Source organism: Paramisgurnus dabryanus, chromosome 5 (assembly GCF_030506205.2).
Source record: "Paramisgurnus dabryanus chromosome 5, PD_genome_1.1, whole genome shotgun sequence".
NCBI lineage: Eukaryota > Metazoa > Chordata > Actinopteri > Cypriniformes > Cobitidae > Paramisgurnus > Paramisgurnus dabryanus.
In genome coordinates this window covers 42,660,904-42,685,827 of record NC_133341.1, presented here as the reverse complement: position 1 = coordinate 42,685,827, position 24,924 = coordinate 42,660,904, and the positions used below count along the sequence as shown (strand labels likewise).

General features: G+C 37.6%; 1 protein-coding gene across 2 annotated transcripts; it reads left to right on the top strand.

The window, feature by feature from the left end:
* The first annotated feature begins 1,384 nt into the window (after positions 1-1,384).
* dtx2 (deltex 2, E3 ubiquitin ligase) lies at positions 1,385-24,891 on the top strand. 2 transcript variants are annotated; one of them, XM_065284228.2, is made up of 9 exons: positions 1,385-2,217; positions 3,954-4,539; positions 7,033-7,091; positions 10,369-10,506; positions 15,693-15,760; positions 17,308-17,469; positions 17,670-17,831; positions 18,063-18,152; positions 23,163-24,891. In XM_065284228.2, the coding sequence occupies exons 1-9, from the start codon at positions 1,884-1,886 to the stop codon at positions 23,421-23,423; spliced, it is 1,860 nt and encodes a 619-aa protein (XP_065140300.1). In that variant the 5' UTR covers positions 1,385-1,883; the 3' UTR covers positions 23,424-24,891. The 2 variants fall into 2 exon arrangements, with proteins under 2 accessions (XP_065140300.1, XP_065140301.1); XM_065284229.2 differs by lacking the exon at positions 10,369-10,506.
* Positions 24,892-24,924: the final 33 nt, after the last annotated feature.

Below are 24,924 nucleotides of genomic sequence, written 5' to 3'. Positions count from 1 at the left end.
ATTGGCACCATCTGCTGGGCTAAAGCCTAAATAGAATTGGACATTAGCAGGGGAATTATTGGGTTAATGCTTGAAATGTGCTAAAGCCAGTGTTTTAATGTATTTCATTATCTGCTTTATTTCCAATAGCACAAATGAAGAAGTATAATTATAATAAATATAATATTATTTAATTTCTGTTTATTCCTGTTACACGTCTCATAATTATCATAATGACTTAATAAATAATTTAATAAATAAGTACATTTTGATATATAAAATATTATAGAATTTTGTATATTATTTATATATAATTTTATACTTTTATATATAATAAAATATTATCTAATATATAAAATAATTAGGGCTGGGCATAGATTAATCTAGATTAAGCTCATACAAAATAAAAGTAATTATTTTGCATAATATGAGTTTGTGCTGTGTGTAAATATTATATATATTTAACCACACACACATACATGCATATATATATATATATATATATATATATATATATATATATATATATATATATATATATATATATATAAGAATTTTTTTATTTATGTAGCATTTTTTATTTATATATAATTTAGAATATACAAATATAAATAAATATATATAAATACATACATGAATGTGTGTGTATTTATATATACATAATAATTACACACAGCACAAACTCATATGTTATGCAAAAAAAACTTTTATTTTGTATGAGATTAATCTAAATCAATCTATGCCAAGTTCTAAAAATGATGAATAAATAAACGTAATAAATAGATTTTAAATAATGAAGGATTATAAAATTACAAGTAAAACTTGACAGAAAGAGATAAAAAACACTGTTGGTACTTTTAAGTGTTGCTTTTACCATTAATTGTCTACAATTAATTAAAATTAGTACATTTTACAAATTTTGTTATTAAAAGTAAATAAGAAAAGCAGATTATAAGTGCGGTTTGGTTTATATTTTATGCATACACGAGTGGATTTAGTACGAATTTAGAGAAATTTTAAGAATTAAAGAAAACACTGTGGGCGCACTGCTTTGATGAGTAAGTAGGTGAACTTTTATTTGGTCGGCACAACTTTTATTTTGCCAATACGCGTATGTTAATTACTATTTCAAAATTAAAGTCCCCCGTAATTGTTTAAAAAACACTTTAGCCTTCGAATGATTGTAGTAAATAAACAATACAGATTTACACCACGGTAAACTGTTACAATACTTATCTTACAACTACCGTTCGTAAAATGGCATTTAGGTTTACACATTAATGGATTTAAAAACAAACACGTCGTTCGTGAAAATAAAAACCCGTACTATATGATAAATTTTTTTGGATAGGACTCGCGCTTAAAATATTTAATTAAGTTATAAATTGTTTTTGTTGTCGTTGTAGAGCGGGTTTTGTGTCTGACTTCACGTGATGAGTATCTATCTATCTATGGGAATCCAGCAGCGACACAAGACAAGCGCGCACACACACAAACCGCAACAGAGGAAGTAACCATGGCGTTAACCACTGCTTATCCTTAAAACGCGTCGTTCAGTATGTTTTTACTCACTACCTGACTATTGTGTGTGGTGCTTTGAATTCAGTATTTATTAAATGATAACGGATATTGATCGACGAGCTCGCTAGCCGCTTACTCATTGAATGTCGAAGAGCGAGACGCGGCTAAGCTGAAGCTGCGGGTCCGACGACACAAGATGACACGACGTCAAATCAACAGCTAAATAACTCTCTACCACAGAATAAAGGACAACGACAGTCGATTTAATACGAGCTACCGATCTGGACTAGTGCAACTAGCGGGGATACCGAAAGGTTGTAGCAGGTTAGCTGGGCCAGATCAAACATTTAGCGGTTTGTTTAGGTCGCTAGCAAGCGGTTAAAATGGCCACAGGTTTTAGTTTCCCCACTGGAGGAAGCGGGTCAAGAAATGGACCTTCGTTCCCAGCATCATCTTCGTCTTCCTCCTCTGGAGTACCAGGACAGGCTCAGCCGATGGTGGCGGTTTGGGAATGGCAGGATGATCAGGGTTACTGGAGGCCCTACACAGGACAGGTGAGCTGCTATGTCGAGCGATGTCTCCAGCAGCAGCAGCAGCAGCATCACCACAGAGGAGCCTCTGCAGGCGGCAGCAGCATCTCTCTGGGACAGGCAGACCCCAGCCTGGCCTCGTACATCATAGACATACCCAATCTCCAGCAGTTTAGACAAGACACAGGTGAGTTTTGACATAACAGATCAGAAGTGATGATGAAGAGATACAGGATATGATACATAATTACGTAGGAATATGTAGCCTACAATAGTGGAAAGGTTAGGTCAAATTGTACTACCTCAAGATAGCATCCTCAAATTCATTATAGTTATTTTGAATATTATTTTCTAAAACCTTTACCACGTGCATGTAATGTTATTATTACTTAATAATTGATGGCTGCATTGCTTTTTACTCTTTAAGATTTATTAAAATGTTTAAAAAGTGTCAAAATCAACACCTGTTATTTGCACTTGTATTGTAAGTGTTAATGTTATTCAAGTTAAGAAACTTGTTAGGAATCCACCTACATTTCACTGCAAGTTGTATCCTGTGTATAACTGCATGTGACAAATATTAAAATTGAAACCGAAAGAAACGGCCCTCATAGTCTAAAGATAACCTTACTTCTGGAATATCATGGAAAGTTTTTTTATGACCATGTCATTGAATATCAGGGATTTTAGTTTGTTGCTTTAAATGTTTGTTTACATTTATCAAACTTGTTAACTTGTGATGTAAGGAATACCCTTTCCGGGTCCAATCCTCCGCTCACTACATTTTAAACATCTGTTATTGGCACTGTTTATTTATTTCACGCATTTAAGTTACATTTTATAAACAAGGTATACACTACATTATCCAGGCTCACGGCACCCCAGACATAGGTGATGGAAATTCAGCTTTTTAGTCAGGAGGGGAACCCTGGAACCTTAAAGGAAAACATCACCGTTTTTCAATACTTTATCATGTTCTTACCTCAACTTGGAAGAACTAATACATACCTATCTTTTTTCAATGCATGCACTTCATCTTTGTACAGCGCATCGTGAATTTGTTAGCATTTAGCCTAGCCCCATTCATTCCTTAAGATCCAAACAGGGATAAAATTAAAAGCCACCAAACAATTCCATGTTTTCCCTATTTAAAGACTGTTACTTAAGGATTTACACGAGTAAGTATGGTGGCACAAAATAAAACATGGCGATTTAATAAAAAAAAAAGAGAACTATATTGTATGGTGGAAGAGCACTTAGTTTGCAGAACCTTAACCTCTGGCGCAGTAGTGATGATGTAACCGTGCCAGAGGTCAAAGTGCCGCAAACAAGTGCTTTTGTGCCACCATACTTACTTACTAGTGTAACTACTTGCGTAACAGTCTTTAAATAGGGAAAACATGGAAATGTTTGGTGGCTAATAAATTAATCTCTGTTTGGATCCTAAGGAATGAATGGGGCTAGGCTAAATGCTAACACGTTGACGACGCACTGTGCAAAGATGAAGTGCACGCATTGAAAAAAGATAGGTATGCATCAATTAATCTACGTTGAGGTAAGAACATAGTAAAATATTGAAAAACTGTGGTGTTTTCCTTTAAGTTGCCCCTAAATGTATGCTAGCTGTTTCGTCCTTGATAACAGGCTTTATTTTGAATATGCTTTTGGTCTGTTTTGTGGAGATTAGATTATTTTTTGCTGATGTTTAAATGACTTTCAACACCTGTGCTCTCCGTGGAAAAGCACAGGAAAGAGGTGACAGAATATCAGGAAATGAGCTTTCAGATTACGACAGGATGCGCACCATATTTAGCAGATCTCTCACTGTTTTGTTTGACCAGAGACTCTAAAAATGTGTAATTGTTATTTTAAAATGATAATACTTAATCTTTTCCATATGTGTGTGTTTTTATCACCCCGTAGGAAAGATGCGCTCCGTCCGACGTAGCCTATTCCCACAGTCCTCTGCACTGGGCAGTGGTTTTCTTTGGGAGTGGGCCAACGATGAGGGAGGATGGACGGCGTACGAGATACGAACGTCCATATTACTGGAGCACAGCTACCAAGCGGGGCAGGCCACAGCCGACTTGAGTTCGCACGGCTACAATTACATCGTAGACCTCACCGCTCTAGAGCAGGTCAACAAGGCCACCAGCTACAAGCGGCGTGTCAGACGGCAGGGAAATGTGCCGTATCCACTCGCTTCTGGTTCGGTTATTCATTCGGGCCCGGCCTGCACCTGTCACCAGTGCATGACCAATAGCAGCACTACTGGACCGATGCCAAGCCGATCGCGGCATTCCTTCTCTGCCGGCCAGACAAACCGTCCCAACCTCCAGGTTCAGCACGGAAGACCTCCCGGAAGCAGCCCATCGGTTTATTCGCCCTACCCGAGGAGACCTCTATCGGTGGGAAATCTCTTATGGAACGGTCCGTGGCCCTCTTCGTCCTCCATGCCTCATGCTTCAGGACCCTCGCAGGGTTTTGGTCATCATGCAAATGGCTTAAGGTGAGATTGTTTCAGTCTTGCTTTTGTTTCAATTTAACCCTGAAGTTATTCTAAACCTTTTTGACTTGGTCTGACGCAGAAGTATAAATCAGGCTTTAGACAATACCATTGTATCATTTAATAGAACTGATATTTATATATAACATTTAATACTTTTAATTTAATGAATGCATCCTGTAATCCCATAGGGAAAGAGTCTTAGCATGTTTTTCAAGGACTTTACCCAACCGTGGAAGTCGTCCCACAGAGAGCAGTTTAAAAATACACGACAGGCTCTTCGTCATGATGATAAGGAAAGATGGTTAAGCCACAGAGATTCAAATGACATCAAAGGTCTTAAGGTTTTATTACATGGGTGACTGCACATTTAACTTCCCCTCATTGTATCTTTCCACGTGGGTGTTTCCTGCGACAATTCTGCCATTTATTTTAGGACACACACATGATCTTAAAAATATTTTATTCTAAAGAGCTATGTGTGTTTACCTTATGGAGACCAAAATATAATAGTGCCTATTAATTTCTTTTATAAAAAAAAAAAACTAAATGCAGGACTGAATAATGAAGAAAAAGCAGCCAATAAGAGCTCGGAAGAAAACTCCATAAAGTTTCTTAAAATAGGAATTTGGTTGACGTACCTTTATTATTTTGTCACAAAACCTTTCTTTTATTTTAAAGCTTTGTTTTATAGTTAAAAAAAAATGTATGTGTCATGCATGCATATATTTTACTCCACAAAACTAATTTCAAGGAACCCTAAACTGTTAAATGGCAGTGTACATCATGAATGTAGACTTTATATTTGGATATATCGTCATATGTGTTTTATTGATTATATTTTATTACATACATTGAAGGAGTATAAACCCTTTTATTCGATTATAATCTATTTATAAAGGCAATCAAATTTGCAATAATATATATTCTGTTATATACTATAAATGTAATAACTTTCAGTTTCTTTTAATTAAATTTTATTTTATTTTAATGTAAATCTGCTTTTAAACAATGCAACACTGTTAAAAAGTGGTATTAATCAATAATAGAAATTATCCATAATATTCCTGAAAATTTACTTTTTTAAGGCTGGGATCACACTAGAGGATTTTTCCAATCATGGTCGATTATAAAATCTGTTTTAAGCTCACACATAAGACGAATCTTCACATTTTCTTCTCTCAAATCTTAGACATGCTCACACTACAAGATTTGAAAATCATGGTGCATTACCCACTAGAGGTCTTTAAGGGTCCACTTAAAAACGGGTCTGACCCGAGCTGTGTCAGGTCTAAAAGTTTAATTTGTGCTGGCAATGGGGCTCGGGTAATTTAAAATGAATGTGTTTTTGTGTGGGTTAATTTATTTTTTATGCACATCGGGTTCAGGTAAAAAGGTAATTCGGGTCATTTCGGGTCCGGTACATTTCTTTTGACCCTACTAGACCTCTGTTACACACTACTGGATAGAAAGTATATTATCTTGCCAGAGCGAGCGCTTTACATCACCTCACAGGGAAGCGAATGTAAACGTTTAGACTGTGACACATTTATTATTATTTTTTTATGTTTTAAAGCAACACTATGTAGTTTCCATGTAAAAATGACTTACAGCTCCCCCATGTGGTTGAAAAGCGCAACAGTGCCTGGTATCAGACACTCTTCTGCAGGCAGGGGGAGGGGCGGGGCTGTGTTTCCTACCCTCCACCGCCACTTTCAGAGTGTGCTTGTAGCAGCTAGGAGGCTGCTCAGGTTGCAGCAACAGTACAATTTGTCCAGTTAAAAGTTGTTCTATCACTGAAATAATTTTAGAGACATTATTTAAAAGTAAAAAACTACATAGTGTTGCTTTAATTTGCTAGTTTAGTATGCTAGGAGTTTTCTATACGTCTATACTTGACGCGATTTTACCTCAGCTCTTTTTTTTTTTGGTAGTACGATCATATGTTAAACACTTAATTCAGGCACTCATATTGTTTCTTTGCTTCCACGAGCCGTTTTTACGTCTCCACCGTCTACCGGACGCACAAAGCAGCTTGTATGCGGTCTGTAATTCACCTCCGTCTCTCATTGGCTATTTTGAAAGTACTGATGTAAGCATCCTGATTTAAAGTCTTAATATTTATATAATCAGGGTGGCCCCGATTTGGACATTACATTACATGATAGTCTGAGCCAATTCAGAACCAATCGAGGTCCAGGACCAGTTTTTTTTTCAGGAAAAAAATTGTTATTGCAGTATGTTGTTATTTGATAACTCATTAGAAATCTTTAGTATGTTAGCATTTTAGTGTAAAGGTATCAATGCCACCAGCACAGCTAGAGAAATGCTGGGGATTTCCTTTAGGAAAGCACCTTCTTTTGGTTTTCTCAGCCTGTCAGATTCACCCCGTATCTAGGTTAAACAGGACTCATACAGACCTGCAGGTCAGTGCTGTGTGCTGTTCTCAAACCTGCGTTTGCATGCGTTAAAGTCTCTGTCTTTCTATATCCACAGTGTTTCGACGGTTCCTCTGCAGCTGAACGGATCCAGCAGCATGAGCGCGGCCCTGGCAGGTACGGCATTCATCCGTGTCATGAAAAGTCTCTGTCTATCTGCATTAGTGAACCGGCTTTCTTCCTTATTTCAGAAAGGTATTTGATGCAGCTGAAGTGTTTCTTGGGAGTGTCAGTATGAACCACAGGCAAATATAAAAGTAACAACAGTTGTTGAGTCACAAGCGTATTTTCACAACTCGGCGACGGATTTAGATTTTACCTTGAAGGTTTTTGTTGTCCAACATCGTCTCCTTGTCACAGATCAGTTCACGACACCGGCGCCTCTATTGAGTCGTCATTCTGTGTGTTTGGAGTTGCCGTGTCTTACAGGTACTTGCCTTTCAACAAGTATCAAGTTAATGGTCTGTGTCTTGAGGACGTTGGATCTGTGTTGTTTTTGTAGCTGACAGCTGGAGTGAGGCAGTTGGGGAACAGACAGACAGACAGATCTGGGACGAAGTGACATTTTTATTGTGTTCATTAGGCTGATGGTGGGGAGCTTTTGGGTGTTGAATAAAGTGATGAATGCCAACCTAATGTTACTGTAGGTTTTTAAAGTGCAGAAAAGGTGAAGGTACAAAGATGCTTTGTTAGAGGTTTCTCCCTATGTGACGACTGGTCAGTCAAATCGTCCAGTAGTTTAATATTCCTCAACTGTACATATATGTGTACATGTACCACGGGGCTGTTGAATGCTTTATTCTGATTGATTGAGAGGTTCCATGGGTGTTGATTATTTTTCCGTAAAACGCACACTCAACCTGTCAAAGGTCTTAAAATAGAGACTAGAGCAGTGTCTGTGGTAACCGTGGTATATAAGCAGAATAATTTACTCGGTTTCTTTGAATTGTTTGAAAGTAATGCACACTCGAATTGTTTGAAAATAACGTGCACCCGAATTGTTTAAAAATAACACGCACCTGAATTGTTTGAAAGTAACGCGCACCCGAATTGTTTGAAAATAACGTGCACCCGAATTGTTTGAAAGTAACGCGCACCCGAATTGTTTGAAAATAATGCGCACCCGAATTGTTTGATAATAAGGTGCACCCGAATTGTTTGAAAATAATGCGCACACAAATTGTTTGAAAATAACGCGCATCCAAATTGTTTGATAATAACGCGCACCCGAATTGTTTGAAAATAACGCGCACCCGAATTGTTTGAAAATAACATGCACCCGAATTGTTTGATAGTAATGCGCACACGAATTGTTTGAAAATAACGCGTACCCGAATTGTTTGAAAATAACGCGCACCCGAATTGTTTGAAAGTAACGCGCACCTGAATTGCTCGAAGGTAACGTGCACCCGAATTGCTTGAAAGTAATGCGCACACGAATTGTTTGAAAATAACGCGTACCCGAATTGTTTGAAAATAACGCGCACCCGAATTGTTTGAAAGTAACGCGCACCTGAATTGCTCGAAGGTAACGTGCACCCGAATTGCTTGAAAGTAATGCACACCCGTCGGAGCCGATGGTGTAGCGGACAGTGCTCCGACATATGGCGCACCTAAATTGTTTTAAAATAACGCGCACCGGAACTGCTCGGAGGTAGCGCGCACCGGAACTGCTCGGAGGTAGCGCGCACCGGAACTGCTCGGAGGTAGCGCGCACCGGAACTGCTCGGAGGTAGCGCGCACCGGAACTGCTCGGAGGTAGCGCGCACCGGAACTGCTCGGAGGTAGCGCGCACCGGAACTGCTCGGAGGTAGCGCGCACCGGAACTGCTCGGAGGTAGCGCGCACCGGAACTGCTCGGAGGTAGCGCGCACCGGAACTGCTCGGAGGTAGCGCGCACCGGAACTGCTCGGAGGTAGCGCGCACCGGAACTGCTCGGAGGTAGCGCGCACCGGAACTGCTCGGAGGTAGCGCGCACCGGAACTGCTCGGAGGTAGCGCGCACCGGAACTGCTCGGAGGTAGCGCGCACCGGAACTGCTCGGAGGTAGCGCGCACCGGAACTGCTCGGAGGTAGCGCGCACCGGAACTGCTCGGAGGTAGCGCGCACCGGAACTGCTCGGAGGTAGCGCGCACCGGAACTGCTCGGAGGTAGCGCGCACCCGAACTGCTCGGAGGTAGCGCGCACCCGAACTGCTCGGAGGTAGCGCGCACCCGAACTGCTCGGAGGTAGCGCGCACCCGAACTGCTCGGAGGTAGCGCGCACCCGAACTGCTCGGAGGTAGCGCGCACCCGAACTGCTCGGAGGTAGCGCGCACCCGAACTGCTCGGAGGTAGCGCGCACCCGAACTGCTCGGAGGTAGCGCGCACCCGAACTGCTCGGAGGTAGCGCGCACCCGAACTGCTCGGAGGTAGCGCGCACCCGAACTGCTCGGAGGTAGCGCGCACCCGAACTGCTCGGAGGTAGCGCGCACCCGCTCTGTGTCGTGCCGCATTACTATCTTGAGTGTGAATTATGTTCTAATAATTCAAGTCAACTTTTCCATACATAAAAACTGTAAACAAAAACAAATAGAGATCCACACATGCGTGGATCAGGTGACATCAGCCCGCACATCTTGGCTACTTTAGTAGTGCTACTGATTTATGTAATAAAATGGAATAAATAATATTTTTCGTCCAGTTACTTACTGAACCTTTTGCGTTTTATTAGCAAGGGTAACATTCGGCTGAATTTGACAGTGTTTACTGTTACCAAAATGATTGAGAGGTAGAAATGTGCAATGTTCATATTTTACAGAAGACATTATACTCCACAAAAAAAATTATGCAGTTTTGGACCCGCCGGTGGGTCCGCAGAGTTTAGGGGTTAAATCTTTCTTGCTTGCTAAACAAAGAGTCGTTGAGAGACGTTGGAAAAGGGGATGTTAGTTAGTTTACAGTTGCTGAACATTCGGTGTATCCCTACCATAAGCTACTGCTAACAGCGCCTTTAGCTATCTGAATTCGCCTTTATAAATTTCAGGTTTAAATTTCAGATTTCAGAATGAGGTGAACCAGACTTCGTCAACATCTTTGAGACTACTACAAGCACCGACCAAATGTGGTTTTAATACATATTATCGCATTTCAGTATTTACCGCTGTGCATTTGCAGTCAGATCACCTGGTAATCCCAGGTAAACAGGGTGAAGGGTAATAGATGGTGGATGTTTTTTGTCACTGATATTGTTTCCTCTGCAGCTGATGCAGAAGTGAGTAGGACCCTTAACTTTTCTTGACCTCATCAGAGCATGCTCCACGTGTGATTGGCCTCTCCACTCTTGGCTCATTACTCTCCCTTTCCTCCACCCCCTCCCCCCTCCCGCATGTCTCCACATGGCCTCCGGCCGTTCCAGGCATGGCTTCCATTTTGATGTCAGCCGCAGGACTGGGAGTTCGCTTCATGACTGCCCCCTTCTCCCAGCGTGGCTCCGGCAATCCCACCACAGCCCAGCCCAGCTCGGTTAAGAGGGCAAAGAGGCAATCCAGGACAGGTAGTTAAGCACTGCGAACCTACGCCCTCTGCTGGCCTGCAGACATTACTGCTGAACGTTTTGCTTTTATATCATTTTATTTGGCAAGGGTTTTTGCACTCTGGTTTCTTTCTGATCTGGCACTTTCAGCCTGTGCAAAATTTGAATATGCTTCATTGCTTGCTTCAGCCGTCATGTCCATTTCTTGCTTGTGCCATCATGATCGCCTAACATCTTCCTGGTAACCATAATGAATGCACTATTGATGATGCAGGTCACCTGCAATGGGACATTCTAGACAGATTTTTGCTTGGTGTGGGGGTTAAGGAATAACAAATGAACTTTGGTCTGTTTTTGTTACTCTAACCCTTCATTACATGTTTTGTTGTTAATGCCATTTGTTTTATTGTCTACTCTACTGGTGAAGGCAAATATTAGGTTCAGACTGACACTCACAAGCAATTTTAGTTTATTGGTTAATTTATGTTTAACCGGTAAACTAAACCTACAGTAACCTACATCTTACTAAAATATTTCTAAACACGTGTATTTAATCAGCTTTTGCAGTGTTGTCTGACTGCTAGGGCTGGGCTATATATCAAATATTAGATATTATTATGCTAAACAGGGCTCAAAATTAACTTTTTTTATTTGGTAGCACTGGTGCTCCCAACTTTAAAGAGTTAGGAGCACCAGCAAAAATGTAGGTGCACCACAACTACAATGTATATGTTAATATATTTATTTTATTAAAAATAAAACACCACCACCGAGCTTTGCACATCCTATGGCTAGCATTTAAAATTTGGTCTTCTATTTTATTTATTTATTTATTTTGCTGCATAGGTTCCTAAATTAATACCCAAATGCTGTTGAAATAGTATAGCAGCAATAATAATTTAACAATTACAGGTAACATGATTAAGATTACAATAGAAAATCTAGCAAACTCGTTAAACTCTGATTAATTGTGACTTTACAAAAGTGACCTTAATATAGAAGGCTAATATATATATTGGTATTGATTACTGCATTACCAGGATACTATTACTAGGCAATGTTTTAAAAAATACAACAAAAACATACCATCAGCATTGTCGTGTTCCACATCAACATGGACCACAAGGATGTTTGTCGGATGTCCATTCACCAGCGCATGCGCACATACACTATCAAACACACTTTGACAGACAGGTCAGTGTCTCCATCAATAATGAACACATTTGTCACGACACTTCTTGTGTTTTTGGCACTTTCGCCATGTTTAAGCAAGGTATGTCTGGCGCTTAAAATGTTTTGATTCTGCCACCAATGCCGTTTTACAGGATTTACAGTAAACACAGTAAGTTACATCGAGCTATTTTCATAGCGGAGACACTCGTAATCTTTAAGCCACTCTCTCCGAAAGGTTTAACGTCAAGTCTTATTTTCCGATGGTGGAGTCGCATTTGAATCCGGATCATCGTCATTAATTACAGTAATTTATTTTAATACTATTTCAACAGCATTTGGGTATTAATTTAGGAATCTATGCAGCAAAAAAATAAAAAAAATAAAATAGAAGACCAAATTTTAAATGCTGGCCATAGGATGTGCAAAGCTCAGTGGTGGTGTTTTATTTTTAATAAAATAAATCTGTAATTTAAAATGTTGATGTCTTTCTTTGTTCAGTCGAGAAGAAATTAAGTTTTTTGAGAAAAGCATTTGGGGGCGGTTTCCCGGACAGGCATTAGACTAGTCCTAGACTAAAATAAATGTATGGAGCTGTCCAAACTGAAACCAACTTGCACTAACATATCTTAAAATACATCACTGTCCTTTGTTTTGCCTCAAAATGCACACAAGGAATGTTTTTAGTAAGGCATTTTTGTTGAAACCAGTTATATTTCCTAATTAAACTAAGGCCTAGTCCTTGTTTAAGCAAATCTCTATCCGGGAAACCACCCCTTGATGATTTTTCTCCATATAGTGGATTTTATTGGACCTCAACAGTTTTAATACAGCTTAATATTGCAGTTTCAACGCAGCTTCAAAGGGCTCTAAATTTTGGCAATAAAAATATGCACTTTCAACCACAACTTCTCGTCTTGCACTAGCTGTGTGAAGCGCCAGCGTGACCACACTTAATGTGTCATGACGTCGAAAGGTCACACATGACATGGGGGGTTGAGTAAATTTTTCGGGATAATTAAAATATCTATTACATAAATGAGAATGCAGAACAGTACTACTACTAATAGTAATAATATTAACAGTAATAATATAATGTTTACACTTTATAATAAGGGTTCATTATTCATAATGAACTTATTTGTACTTCAGCCTGAACTAGTTACAAACATAAACTAATGAAGAATAATCATTAAGTACAACATTATATAGTGTTACCAATATAATTACAGTAATCTGATTAATTATTTTTCATAGAATAAAGCCTGATCGAGTTAAGGAGTCTGTATAGTAATAATAAATAGTGTTATTATAGTAACACTTTTAGATCTTATAGCCTGTTAGAAAAGAAGCTCACAAAAAAAGGTTTGTGTTAAAAAAATATTTTGTCTGTAATGCTGCTTATTGTTTTTTTTTAAGAGAACAGAATATTTAAACAATGCTTAGAAAGCATTTGTGTGTAATTTGAGTTGGACAGAAATCCGAAAACTTAAGAGAATGACCTGCTCAAAGTTCATTAAAACAACTATTTCAAATGCTCAAGTGACTTTCTTTTTATTTATTAGTTAGAATATGTATAACTTAATGTTTTAACTAATTAAAAAGCAGAATAGTCGTTTCAAATGTACTGATTAGTCGTTGAAATAATCGATGATTAGTCGATTAATTGGTCTAATAATCGATAGATTAGTCAATTATCAAAATAATCATTTGTTGCAGCCCTATTACCACAGAAATTGTGAAACAGAAATTGTGCATTGCGTTAATCGCACGTTAATAAAATGAGTGTCGTTAAAATTAATTTACGTTTATGCGTTATAAACATTAATTTTGACAGCCCTAATTAAAATGATTCAGTTTTTGCAGACTTTTGGTATATGCATCTCGCCATGTGCGCATCTGCGATGTTTCCATAATTTAATATATTGTTCAGCTCTAATAGACCAAATACCACAATTTGTACAAGAATGTACACAACAATCTTTTTTATTATACCTCAAGCTAAATTAATTTAGCCAAATGTGTTTATTTACTAAAAAGTACAAAAAGTTACTAAATTATATTTTAACTGTTTTTGCAATAAACATTGTTTATTGGGGGGGGGGGGGAGTATTAATATTATTGAGTTAAATGCAATATAATCGAGATAAACACATGGCCTGTCGCGATAATTACATTATCGCTTTAACAAATGATGGGTACTATACCTCTCATAATATTTATTGGTAACTTTTTTTTTGTCTTAATGTTCTTAAAAATAAAAAAGGACATATTTGCATTATGTAATTTTATTGTCATTACATAATCAGTGACATAATTAATGTAAAAATGGTTTAAAGACAGAAGTAGCTATCTTGACTGGCTTAATTGATAATCGTCAGAATTAGAAAAGATCTCAAGATATTAAATGTTAGGTATATCGCCCAGCTCTCGTCAAAGCTCTGAAAACTAACACTAAGCTCTGTCATCTGAACAGTGAGTGTGTTTATATCTCACATGGTGGTTTATGAAATGATTATTCTTATTTCTAAATGAGGGAGAGATTTAAAGCCATTGTAAAATAATGTAACTTCATTCTGAATTTTGCTGCTTTTATGTACTTTTTATTAAATCTTGCCTTTCATAAACTTCCCATAAAGTCCTCTCAATACAGAAACAGAAACTATTTACAACTTGAGGAAACTAGGTTATTTTCAAAAAGCGACAAACCCAACCATCTGCTTGTTTCAACCCATGGTTGGGTTAAATATAAGCATTTTACTGGATTATTTTAAACCAATGGTTGGATTTGTCCTTTTTTGACCCAACTGTGGGTTGAAACCACTTAGCACAGATTTATTTAGAATCCAACAGTTGGTTTTGTCCAATATTTACCCAACCACACTGTACAAAGTGAAAGTTGGATCTACTTACAAAAATTATTTTAATTGGTAAAAAAACATTTTTGCACAGGCTTAATGCACAGCTGCACTACTTCCTGAACTTCAGCCAGCTCCTTGTTTCCTGTCTGCCATTATTGGACAAACTGATTAATCCAGGTGTGCCTGACCTCAGTAGTCACAACAACAATAATCAGACACACCTGGGTTAATCAGTTTGTCCAATAATGGCAGACAGGAAACAAGAAGCTGGCTGAAGTTCAGGAAGTAGTGCAGCTGGGCATAAAGCCTATTAAAGTATTTTTTAAGTTAGTCCATCTTTCACTCTTTACAGTGTATGGGTATACAATTAAATAATAATTAATTATTAAATTTTTTATAAAAGCAGTAAGCCATTCAAGACTTTCATATCTCTTAAAAAACATATTAAATGGGTTTTACCCAGAACCTACTTTTTACCTTTTGTAAAAATGACTGTTAAATGGACTCTCATGGCTTATGTTTTACATGCAGATCAGTAAATTGACAATGCAAAAAAAAACATTTGAATGACTTGATCTCATGGTATCGGCTCAATTAAATGAGCTGAGTGCTTTTATATGCAAAATGGCACAATTGGCCGATTTAACAGTTTATAACCTTTAAAGCACATCATCAGCTTATTAACTATAATCAGTGAAGGATCATGCTTGCAAACGCACTTATTAAAACCCAGCCAGGAGGACATCTGAGGATTTATTGCATTTGATAATGAATTCTTAATCCCTGGAATACAGTAGGAGGGTGATGACACAGCATGGCCAGCAGATACCTAGAAAAGCAAATTTTCATAATTTATGCGATCATCTACAAACCACTGCAAGCAAAGCAAAGCAAACCTCTGCAAGGTAGTGAGCATTTGCTTTACTAGAGTCTACCTACAGCACTGGTAACGTCTATGCAAGTTTGCTGTATTGCATCCGTTATGATACAGTATTTTACCTAATTCATTTGAAATAAATTTTTTATAAATATTATTTTGTTCTTGTGTACTGCAAAAATGCTGAATACTTTGTTCATGAGTATTTTGGATATTATGAATGTTGTTAATCTGAATCCTACATTTAGTTGCATGTTACTGAGCTGATGCATGGTACATTGTGTTTTGTGTGTCTTCAGCCCCCTTTCAGAAACCAGAAGATGTCATTAAGAAATATATGGAGGAAGTGTCTGTCATCCCAGATGAGGTAGATTTAAAGATCCCACTCCATCTACACTTCCACATTGTATCCCAACATCAAAAGAAAGAAATCAGATATGAGTTTTGCCTGTTTATTAAAGGAATAGCACAAAAAATCATTTACTTACCAATATGTTGTTCCAAAACTGTATACATTTCTTTGTTCTGTTGAACACGAAGTAAGATATTTTGAGAGATGTTTGTAACAAAACAGATCTGGGGCACCATTCACTTCCATAGTAAGAATAAAGAATACTATGGAAGTAAATGCGGTCCATGAACGGTTTGGTTACAAACATTCCTCAAAATATATTCCTTCATGTTCTTTAGAACAAAGAAATGTAAACAGGTTTGTAACAACATGAGAGTGAGTAAATGATGACAGAATTTTCATTTTGGGTGAACTGTCCCTTTAAAGGAATAGTTCACCAAAAATTCATCATTAGATTGCCATCATGTTGTTCCAAAACTGTTCAGAAAAATGTTCTGCTGAACACAAATGAAGATACTTTGAAGAATATTTGTAACAAAGAAGATCTGGGGCACCATTGACTTTCACAGTAGGAAAAATTATACAATGGAAGTAAATGGTGCCCCAGATCTGTTTCGTTAAATTATTTGTTCTTTAAATATACACAGGCTTGGAACAAGTAAATGATGCCAGAATTTAAATTTTCCATTTAATCATACAGAGTAAGTGTAATGCTGCATTCAGACCAGCCGCGGTAGAGGCGTCAAGCGCGAGTGATTTCAATGTTAAAGGAACAGTATGTAAGAAATTTATATCAATTAATCATTAAATGGCTCTGAAATGTCACTAGACATTAAGAAATCATTTTCATTTCATATACTTATATCACTCACAACAGCTGTCCGGCCAGGATATTGTCATTTAAAAAGTGGAGTTGCAGCCCTCAACTGATGTTTATGTTGTCGTTTGGTATATTGGCCACCAGCTGTGTGATTGCAGTACCAGTTTTAGCCACAAGTTTTGTTATTGCAATACCAGTTTTGGCCACAATCCTACATACTGTTCCTTTAAGTCAATGTGAAGACACTCCATCATTCGCGCGTCTAGTTAGAGTGTTGCCGTGGCAAACGAGTGAGTTGAAAATTTGAACTTTGGCGGAAAAACGCGCCGCGTTAACCAATCAGGAGCTTGCTCTAGTAGTGTTGACGTGATAACAGAAAAGCGAGCGGAGTCGCAGAAGCCCCTCCCATGACGAGAATTTCTGCGAGAAAGTCTCGATGACTAAAATTTAATCGGCGGCTTTCATGCACGAATGAAGCGAGTAAACGCAAAATGTTAAAGCTGCAAACTAGACACGGTAGACGCTATTATGATGCCTCAAACGCGGCTGGTGTGAATCCACGGTGACATTTATGATACAATTTGAGGGCACAATGGTAATAAAAAACAAATTGCCAAAAATCTTTGTTTTTTTTACACAAAATATAAAATAGTTGAAATGCCAACCGGACATGTCGTTTTGTAACTGTACTTTGTGGTTGTGCTTTTTCCTTATGTCTGATGTTTGACTCTATAATTTCCAGGACTGTATTATCTGTATGGAACGCCTGGCCTGCCCGTCTGGTTATGAAATGCCTGCCGAATGCTCTCAGTCTCTTCAGCCCAACACCGTGGGAAAACTTATGAAGTGTGCTCACACTTTCCACATGCTTTGCATGCTGGCCATGTACAACAATGGAACAAAGGTGCCCAATATCTCAGCAACAGTTTAGTTTAACGTATTGAGATTGAGTCAAATAAAGATATTATTTTTTCTCTTTTGTTAATTACAGCATTTTGTGCTGTTTTTATCATTAAGGCGAACGTTTAGCCAAAATTTAAGTCTGACATTTAGTTGCAGGCTATGATTCTGATTGGTCAATATCTGTGTGTCGTCACGATATAGGATGGAAGTCTGCAGTGCCCCTCGTGCAAGACGATCTACGGAGAAAAGACCGGCACCCAACCGAAGGGCAAGATGGAAATCTACAGTATACCTCAGTCTTTACCGGGACACCCAGACTGCGGCACTATTCAAATCATTTACAACATCCCACCTGGAATACAGGTACAGTGTTTTAAATTTACTCTGTAAGCTTCACAATACCTCATTTTTGTAGAGTAAAATGAGCAAGCAGCCGTCAAATACTTTCATCAGTCTCACCACGTTTACTGGAGGCTGTAGATCAAAGTAGCGTCTGATGATGCATAACTGACTGATTCCTTTGTACAAAAATGCTTTTGTCCTCGTCTCTTTCTGAGCGCTAGTATCATATTAATGCCGTCTGTTCTTCTGCAGGGTCCCGAGCACCCAAACCCAGGACAGCCGTACTCTTGCAGAGGATTCCCACGATTCTGTTTCCTTCCCGACAATGAGAAAGGCAGAAAGGTATAAAAGAAACATGCTTTAAAGATTTGTGCCAGGTGCATTTGCCACAATATTGAGTCACTTTATCACACTTTACTGGAATAGTTCACCCTGAAATAAAGATTTACTCACCCCTATGTTGTTCTAAACCATATAGATTTTTATTCTGGTGAACACTAAAGGAGTATTTGTTAAAGGGCACACATTATGCCAATTTTTACAAGATGTAATATAAGTCTCAGGGGTGCCCAAAATGTGTCAAAAAATCTCAGAGATCATTTATTATAGCATGTCCAAAATTCCTATTTGGGTGGAAGCAGAAAGCAATTAGACGACTTCTTGGGTTCAAAGAAATGAACCAAAACCGAATTAGTTTTTACCCGAATCCAACGTGAATATATATATATATATATATATATATTAGGGCTGTCAAAAGATTAATCGCGATTAATCGCATCCAAAATAAAAGTTTGTGTTTACATAGCATATGTGTGTGTACTGTGTTTAAATATTATGTATATATAAATACACACACATTCATGTATATATTTAAGAAATATTTGCATTTAAATACTGTATATACATTTCTATAATTTATATTATATATAAATATAAATATTTTATATATAAATATAACAATTTTTTCTTAAATATATACATGATTGGGTGTGTTTTTATATATAAATAATAATTATACACAGTACACACACATATGTTATGTAAACACAAACTTTTATTTTGGATGCGATTAATCGCGATTAATCTTTTGACAGCCCTAATATATATATATATATATATATATATATATATATATATATATATATATATATATTCGGCACAGGCTTCAAGTGTGAGTGATTTCAATATTAAGTCAATGTGAAGACGCGTTGACGCACGTCTGGAGGTCTCACGGCACTAGGCATGGGCCGATTACCGGCTTCAAGGTATACCGAGGTTTTAAACAGTCAAGGTTTCAAAACCACTGAAATATTCTGTGATACCGTCTCCAAGGTATGAGCTGTGTTTATACAAAATTCATTAAATCATTAAGTCATGTGATTGATTTGATGTTTACATTTAATATACATTACAAAAATATTATATATTTTTTGAAAGCATATTATAATTTAAAGGCTTTATTTTTACCTGGCATTTAAAAAATAACACATTTTAGTGTTGCAATGGCAAAACCGTAACACCGTGAAACCGTGGTATTTTTACTAAAGGTTATCATACCGCCAGAATCTTATACCGGCCCATGCCTACACGGCACATTGAGGCATTTAACACGGCGCAGTAGATGCGATTCTGTCTAATTTGCGCGTCTCCACAGAAAACGTACAAGTTGAAAATTTTGAACTTTGGCGGAAAAATGCGCCGTGTTAACCAATCAGGAGCTTGCTCTAGCAGTGACGTGATTACAGAAAGCGAGCGGCATCGCAGAAGCCCCTCCCATGGCGCGAATTTCCGTGTGATGTCTCGATAAATAGAATTTCACGCGCCAATAAAACGAGTAAACTCAAAATGTTCAAGAGGCAAACCAGACGCGGTAGCAAGAATTTGACGGCTCAAACGCAGCGGGTGTGAACCCACCTGGGCTACATACTACATTCTATGTGCATGCGTGACCTATCTGCACGCGCGTACTGCGTGCTATTTTGATTATGAAATTTGCAACACGCGCACTGTACTTTGACCCTTGCATATGCATAAAAACTGTACTATACTTCTAGCTTTAGTGTGTCTAATGTAAATTTACCGCATTTGCATAAAAAACTTCCCATAGGCTTACAAGTAAGTAGGGGAGAGTGGGCTCCAACCTAACGCTTTTTGGTTTGGCTCAATCATTCAAAAAATATTTGAGTTTGATTAATTATATTTTTACACAAGCAACACACACATCTCTGCTACAAATGAACATTTGAAGTTTGTTTCTAGTACTTACCATTCTTGGACAATTACACCAAACGTGACAGCAGTGCAAACGTTACAACTTACCCCATAGGTGGGGTTAATTGTAACAGGCAGTGGGTTAGTTGTAACACTTGCTAACAATTAAGTTTGCAGGCAAATATTTCAATACTATTTTGTCTATATACTTAAAGTGAAAATTGTTAATATATCTGTCTATAATAGACTGGTATAGGGGTGACCTCGAATAGTCGAAGATTCGATGCATCGATAGGATAAGCCTGATTCGACTACCAATCTCACAGTCGAATCGTCGCAGATGTGTTACGAAATGAGGATCATTCAATTTTGGCCGTGGATGCACACATGATCTGATCTCACATATAACATCTTTCTCACAATATATTAATATACTGCATATTATGATAATGCTGCAAATAATATGTGAAGTAGCAGCTTTCAATAAATATTTTTAAAATGCTTTAATAAATCCAACAACCCCTGTGACTGGGCTACACGTCCAGGTTTATATGTTAATAAACCATTGCCTCTTTGTTTCTACATTTAAAAGAAAAAGCTGGCAAATTATATTATGCCTTTCGTTCTTTTAATAATTTCTATATTTTATTTTATTTATAAATCACTTTGGGTTGTCTGATTTAACTATTTGGCTTGTGTTTTGTTTCCGTGCACTTGAGGCATTTTGCATATTTGTTCTGCACTTTGTTACTTTTGACCTTATTTTATTAACAAAATTGTATTTATTATAAACGTAAATTCTGATCTAATTTAAGTCTGTAAATTTTGGATAGCTTTTCGTTGTATCGATGTTGCGCTATTGCGTGCTGGCTATGCTTGCGCATGCAATTTAGCCGAACAGGCTAGGTGCTCTGCATGCGTCTCATATTTAGGAGTTCATCAAACTAAACATTAAAAAACGGATGTTTTTCGACGAGTATAATTTTTTAAAATGTATTGAAAACAGAGTGGTTATCTTCAAAAGTCAAAAGTTAAACTACAAAACAGGTAAGCCGTTTTTTTTTTCGGTGATGAAACGGAAACTAGTATCTGCACCGAACCTATTTCTGCCTGACACGAATGTCTTTCTTGTGATTTAATATTATTGTCGGTCGGTGTTCACTTTCAAATGATAGCAAAGAGATTCCTGAAATAAATAATATCATCCGGTCTTTCTGTATCTAAAGTTAATACAGAGATGATCAAAGTCAAAGCAAGCAAGCAGGTATTTCTGTGCTAAATAATAACGCGTAGTGTCTATAAAATCATTAATTTCAGTGTTTTTCTTGTTATAAATTAACGTTTTGTATATATGGTTATATACAACGAATTGTATATAAAGATAAGTTTTTATCATTTACAGTCACAATCACAAATTATTTGTCATTTCTCATTTGTCGGTTTTTTTTTTGGTCATGACTGCTTTGACGCGCTAAATCTCCAAATTAAATAAAAACACTTAATTGTAGCCTTTGTTATTTTTTTTAGGTTTATTTATCAAAATGTATTTTTGTGTGATGGTCTGTAGATCGTGGCTTTAAAATGTTATGAGGAATAATTAAACAAATGTTGCCTTACATTTTACCTTAAAAAAAAAAAAAAATATATATATATATAAATGCATCGTCAGTTTTGTCTTCTTTTATTACTTGAAAGACAGTTTTGGTCACTTTATCAGAAAGTTGTTTATGTGTGCTGCTTGTGAAAGAAAATAAAAGTTACCTGGCCTCTTCCCAACCCATTCACACAAACATAGATGATTCGACTATCGGTCGACTATGGAAAGATTCGACAATTCTGATTCGAATATGTAAATCCTTAGTCGAGGACACCCCTAGACTGGTATCCATACTTTATTCAGTCATCCAGCCCTTTTCTAACAATAGTTCAATTATAAATTAATACAAATGTCTAAATATATGAGAAAAAGCAGAACAATTATGATAAACAAAAATTATATGTGACCCAGACTGCAATAACCATACTACAGTTTCAAAATCAAATTCTGAGATAATGAGCATCAAAGTCTGATTTAAGTCATTCATTTCATTATGATTTCAATCTTTGATGTGACCTTATTCAATCAGTATTAAAGATATAAACAAAAATAAATTAGACACACGATTTTTGATAAGACAGACACATTTAATTTGTTGGCAGCCAGCTATCATTCGTGTGTAGCTTATTTAAAACAACGGCAAGAATAACGCTAGCATTAGCTGTTTTCATATCGTAAGTGCTGAGGGGTTAGTTGTAACACAGCGTTACAATTAACCCCGCTGGGTCAAAATATTTTCTGCAGAAATATTTCTAAACGATGCTATGTTTCAGTCAACAAGGCACTGATTAATATGACATAGCATTGGATTTGGTACACAGTACACACCCAGCTTAGAAACCGAAAAAACATATGATGAAAAATTTTTACTTACATGCCACCAAAATACTCGTTCATCAATAACTCTCTGGAAAAACATTATACATTTCCAATCATTTGCTAAAGATGGCAGCGTGAAAAAATATTTGCCCCGCGCACCCCTATAGACTAATCGCATTGTCATCATCAATGAACGTTTTGAGTTCAAGTGAAGCATCGGCAGCATTTGTCCTGTAAATTCTTTTATTGATTTTCACACTTCTCGTTAAACTAAGACATTTACAACCAAAGGACAGGGGACAAAAGGACAATTTGGACAACTTTAAAGCTCAAATGATAAACAGGTTTTTGTACTGCAGTATCAGCGTAAGTGCCTGAACGAAAATACTTTCTGCTTTTAAACTCGGCTGTTTTTTGTGATAATTATCATTGCGCTGCAAATGCTGTTGATGTTTAATTATTGTAACTCCTCAAGTTGCCCAAACTTTTGAGCACATGGGTCTGTGTGGGTTTTAACACCAGCCAGAAAATAATAACTACAGTACATACCATGGTGCAATAACAATTTTTTTATTATATTTGATCACGAACCTGATCTTGCTCCAAATTTGATGTTTTATGTTGATCTTGGCACATTGCTATCGGCTGCGTTTCAATCTATGCGAGCGAAACTGTGTTTACTTTATATCAGAGGTGCTCATCATCTCCATGGTAACTGTCTGCAGGTGCTGGAGCTGCTGAAAGTGGCGTGGACACGGCGTCTCATCTTTACCGTGGGCACCTCTAGTACCACGGGAGAACCGGATACGGTGATATGGAACGAGATCCACCACAAGACGGAGATGATGTCTAACGTCTCTGGCCACGGTTATCCTGACCCCAACTACCTGGACAATGTGCTCTCAGAACTGGCTTCGCAGGGCGTGACAGAGGATTGCCTGAAACGAGACACTCAGAGTCAGGGAGCTCAAGGTTCGGGGATGTGAACGCACTTTGTGAAACGTCTTTGTAGATGTAATAAAACTTGATGAAAAGGTTCAGCGGAGGTTTGGATGTTTGTGTCGTGTGGATAATGATATGACAGAATAATGACACATCCCTCATCCATTTCTCACTAAAAGGGTTGAGTCTCGAATGCACATGGGGAAACGGGCCTCGTGGATGGTTCTGGTCACGGTTTCGGAAGAGGTCGTGCGATGTCTTCGTTTTGCAAAAAACGAGTCATGGCCGTTTCGTAGATCGATGAGGAGGCAGCATCCCGTGCCGAACAGGAGACGCCTCGTGTCTCATCACGCTTTGCGAGACCGATGACCTTACCGGCTTAATAAATTACAGTAGAGCAACTGTGTCGATGATCATGAGGCTATTGCACATCAATGCAAATCATAAATCTTTACTAGTACTGTAAAATGTACGGATTCAGAAATGAAAGGCACTTTTACAGAATCTGCACCTTTGATTCATGTTTGTTGCTTTTGGGTTTCATGTCAGGTGATAGAATTTTCTTGCTGCTATTTTTTTTAACAAGCACGAGATTCGTTTTTTTGTTTGTTTTTTTAGATTTAGTGACCCTCTTTTCTTTTGAATCCGCATTGTGAATGAATTACATCTATATTTAAACAGGCAAGTCTTCGGACAGCTCCGCAAAACTACCAAGTTTGAACATAATGTTGTTTTAATTTTTTACAAAGTCACAGCTCTTAAAGGGATAATTTACAAAAAAATTCATTTATTCACCCTCAAGTTGTTACAAACCTGTAGAAATGTCTTTATTAATAACCTAACAGATCTGGGGCACCATTCACTTCCATAGTATTTTTTTTCCTACTGTACAAGTCAGTGGTGCCCCAGATCTGTTTTGTTAAAAACCTGTAGAAATGTCTATGTTCTGCTAAACATTAATGAAGATATTTTGAAAAATGTTAATAACCAAACAGGGGTGCGTTTCCCAAAAGCATCGTTAGCTAACCATGGGTGTTGTTACCATTAAACTCTATTGGTAAGGACAGAATTAGCGACCATAGTTGCTTTCGGGAAACACACCCCAGATCTGGGGGACCATTCGCTTCCATAGTATTACTTTTCCTACTGTAGAAGTCAATGGTGCCCCAGATCGGTTTTGTTACAAACATGTTTCAAAATATCTTCCTTTGTGTTCCCCAGAACAAAGTAATTTATACTGGTTTGTAACAGCTTTTAAGAATTTTAATTTTTCAGTTAACTATCCCTTTAAAATTAGGTTCCACAGGATTTTTATTAAGTTGCAGTGTTAGATGCCACAGTGACAATCAGCAGTGTTGAATTGAGCTTAATCACTGCGAATCTGGAGACAGTCATTAATCACTCATTCCACAAAATGGGACATTTGGTTGAGTTTTACGATGTATGCAACTGTATATATAAATATATATTCAACTTCTAATCAGCAATAAACATTACTCCATGTAAAACTAATGCTTCGCTGTTTCTGTCATATGTGACGCACTG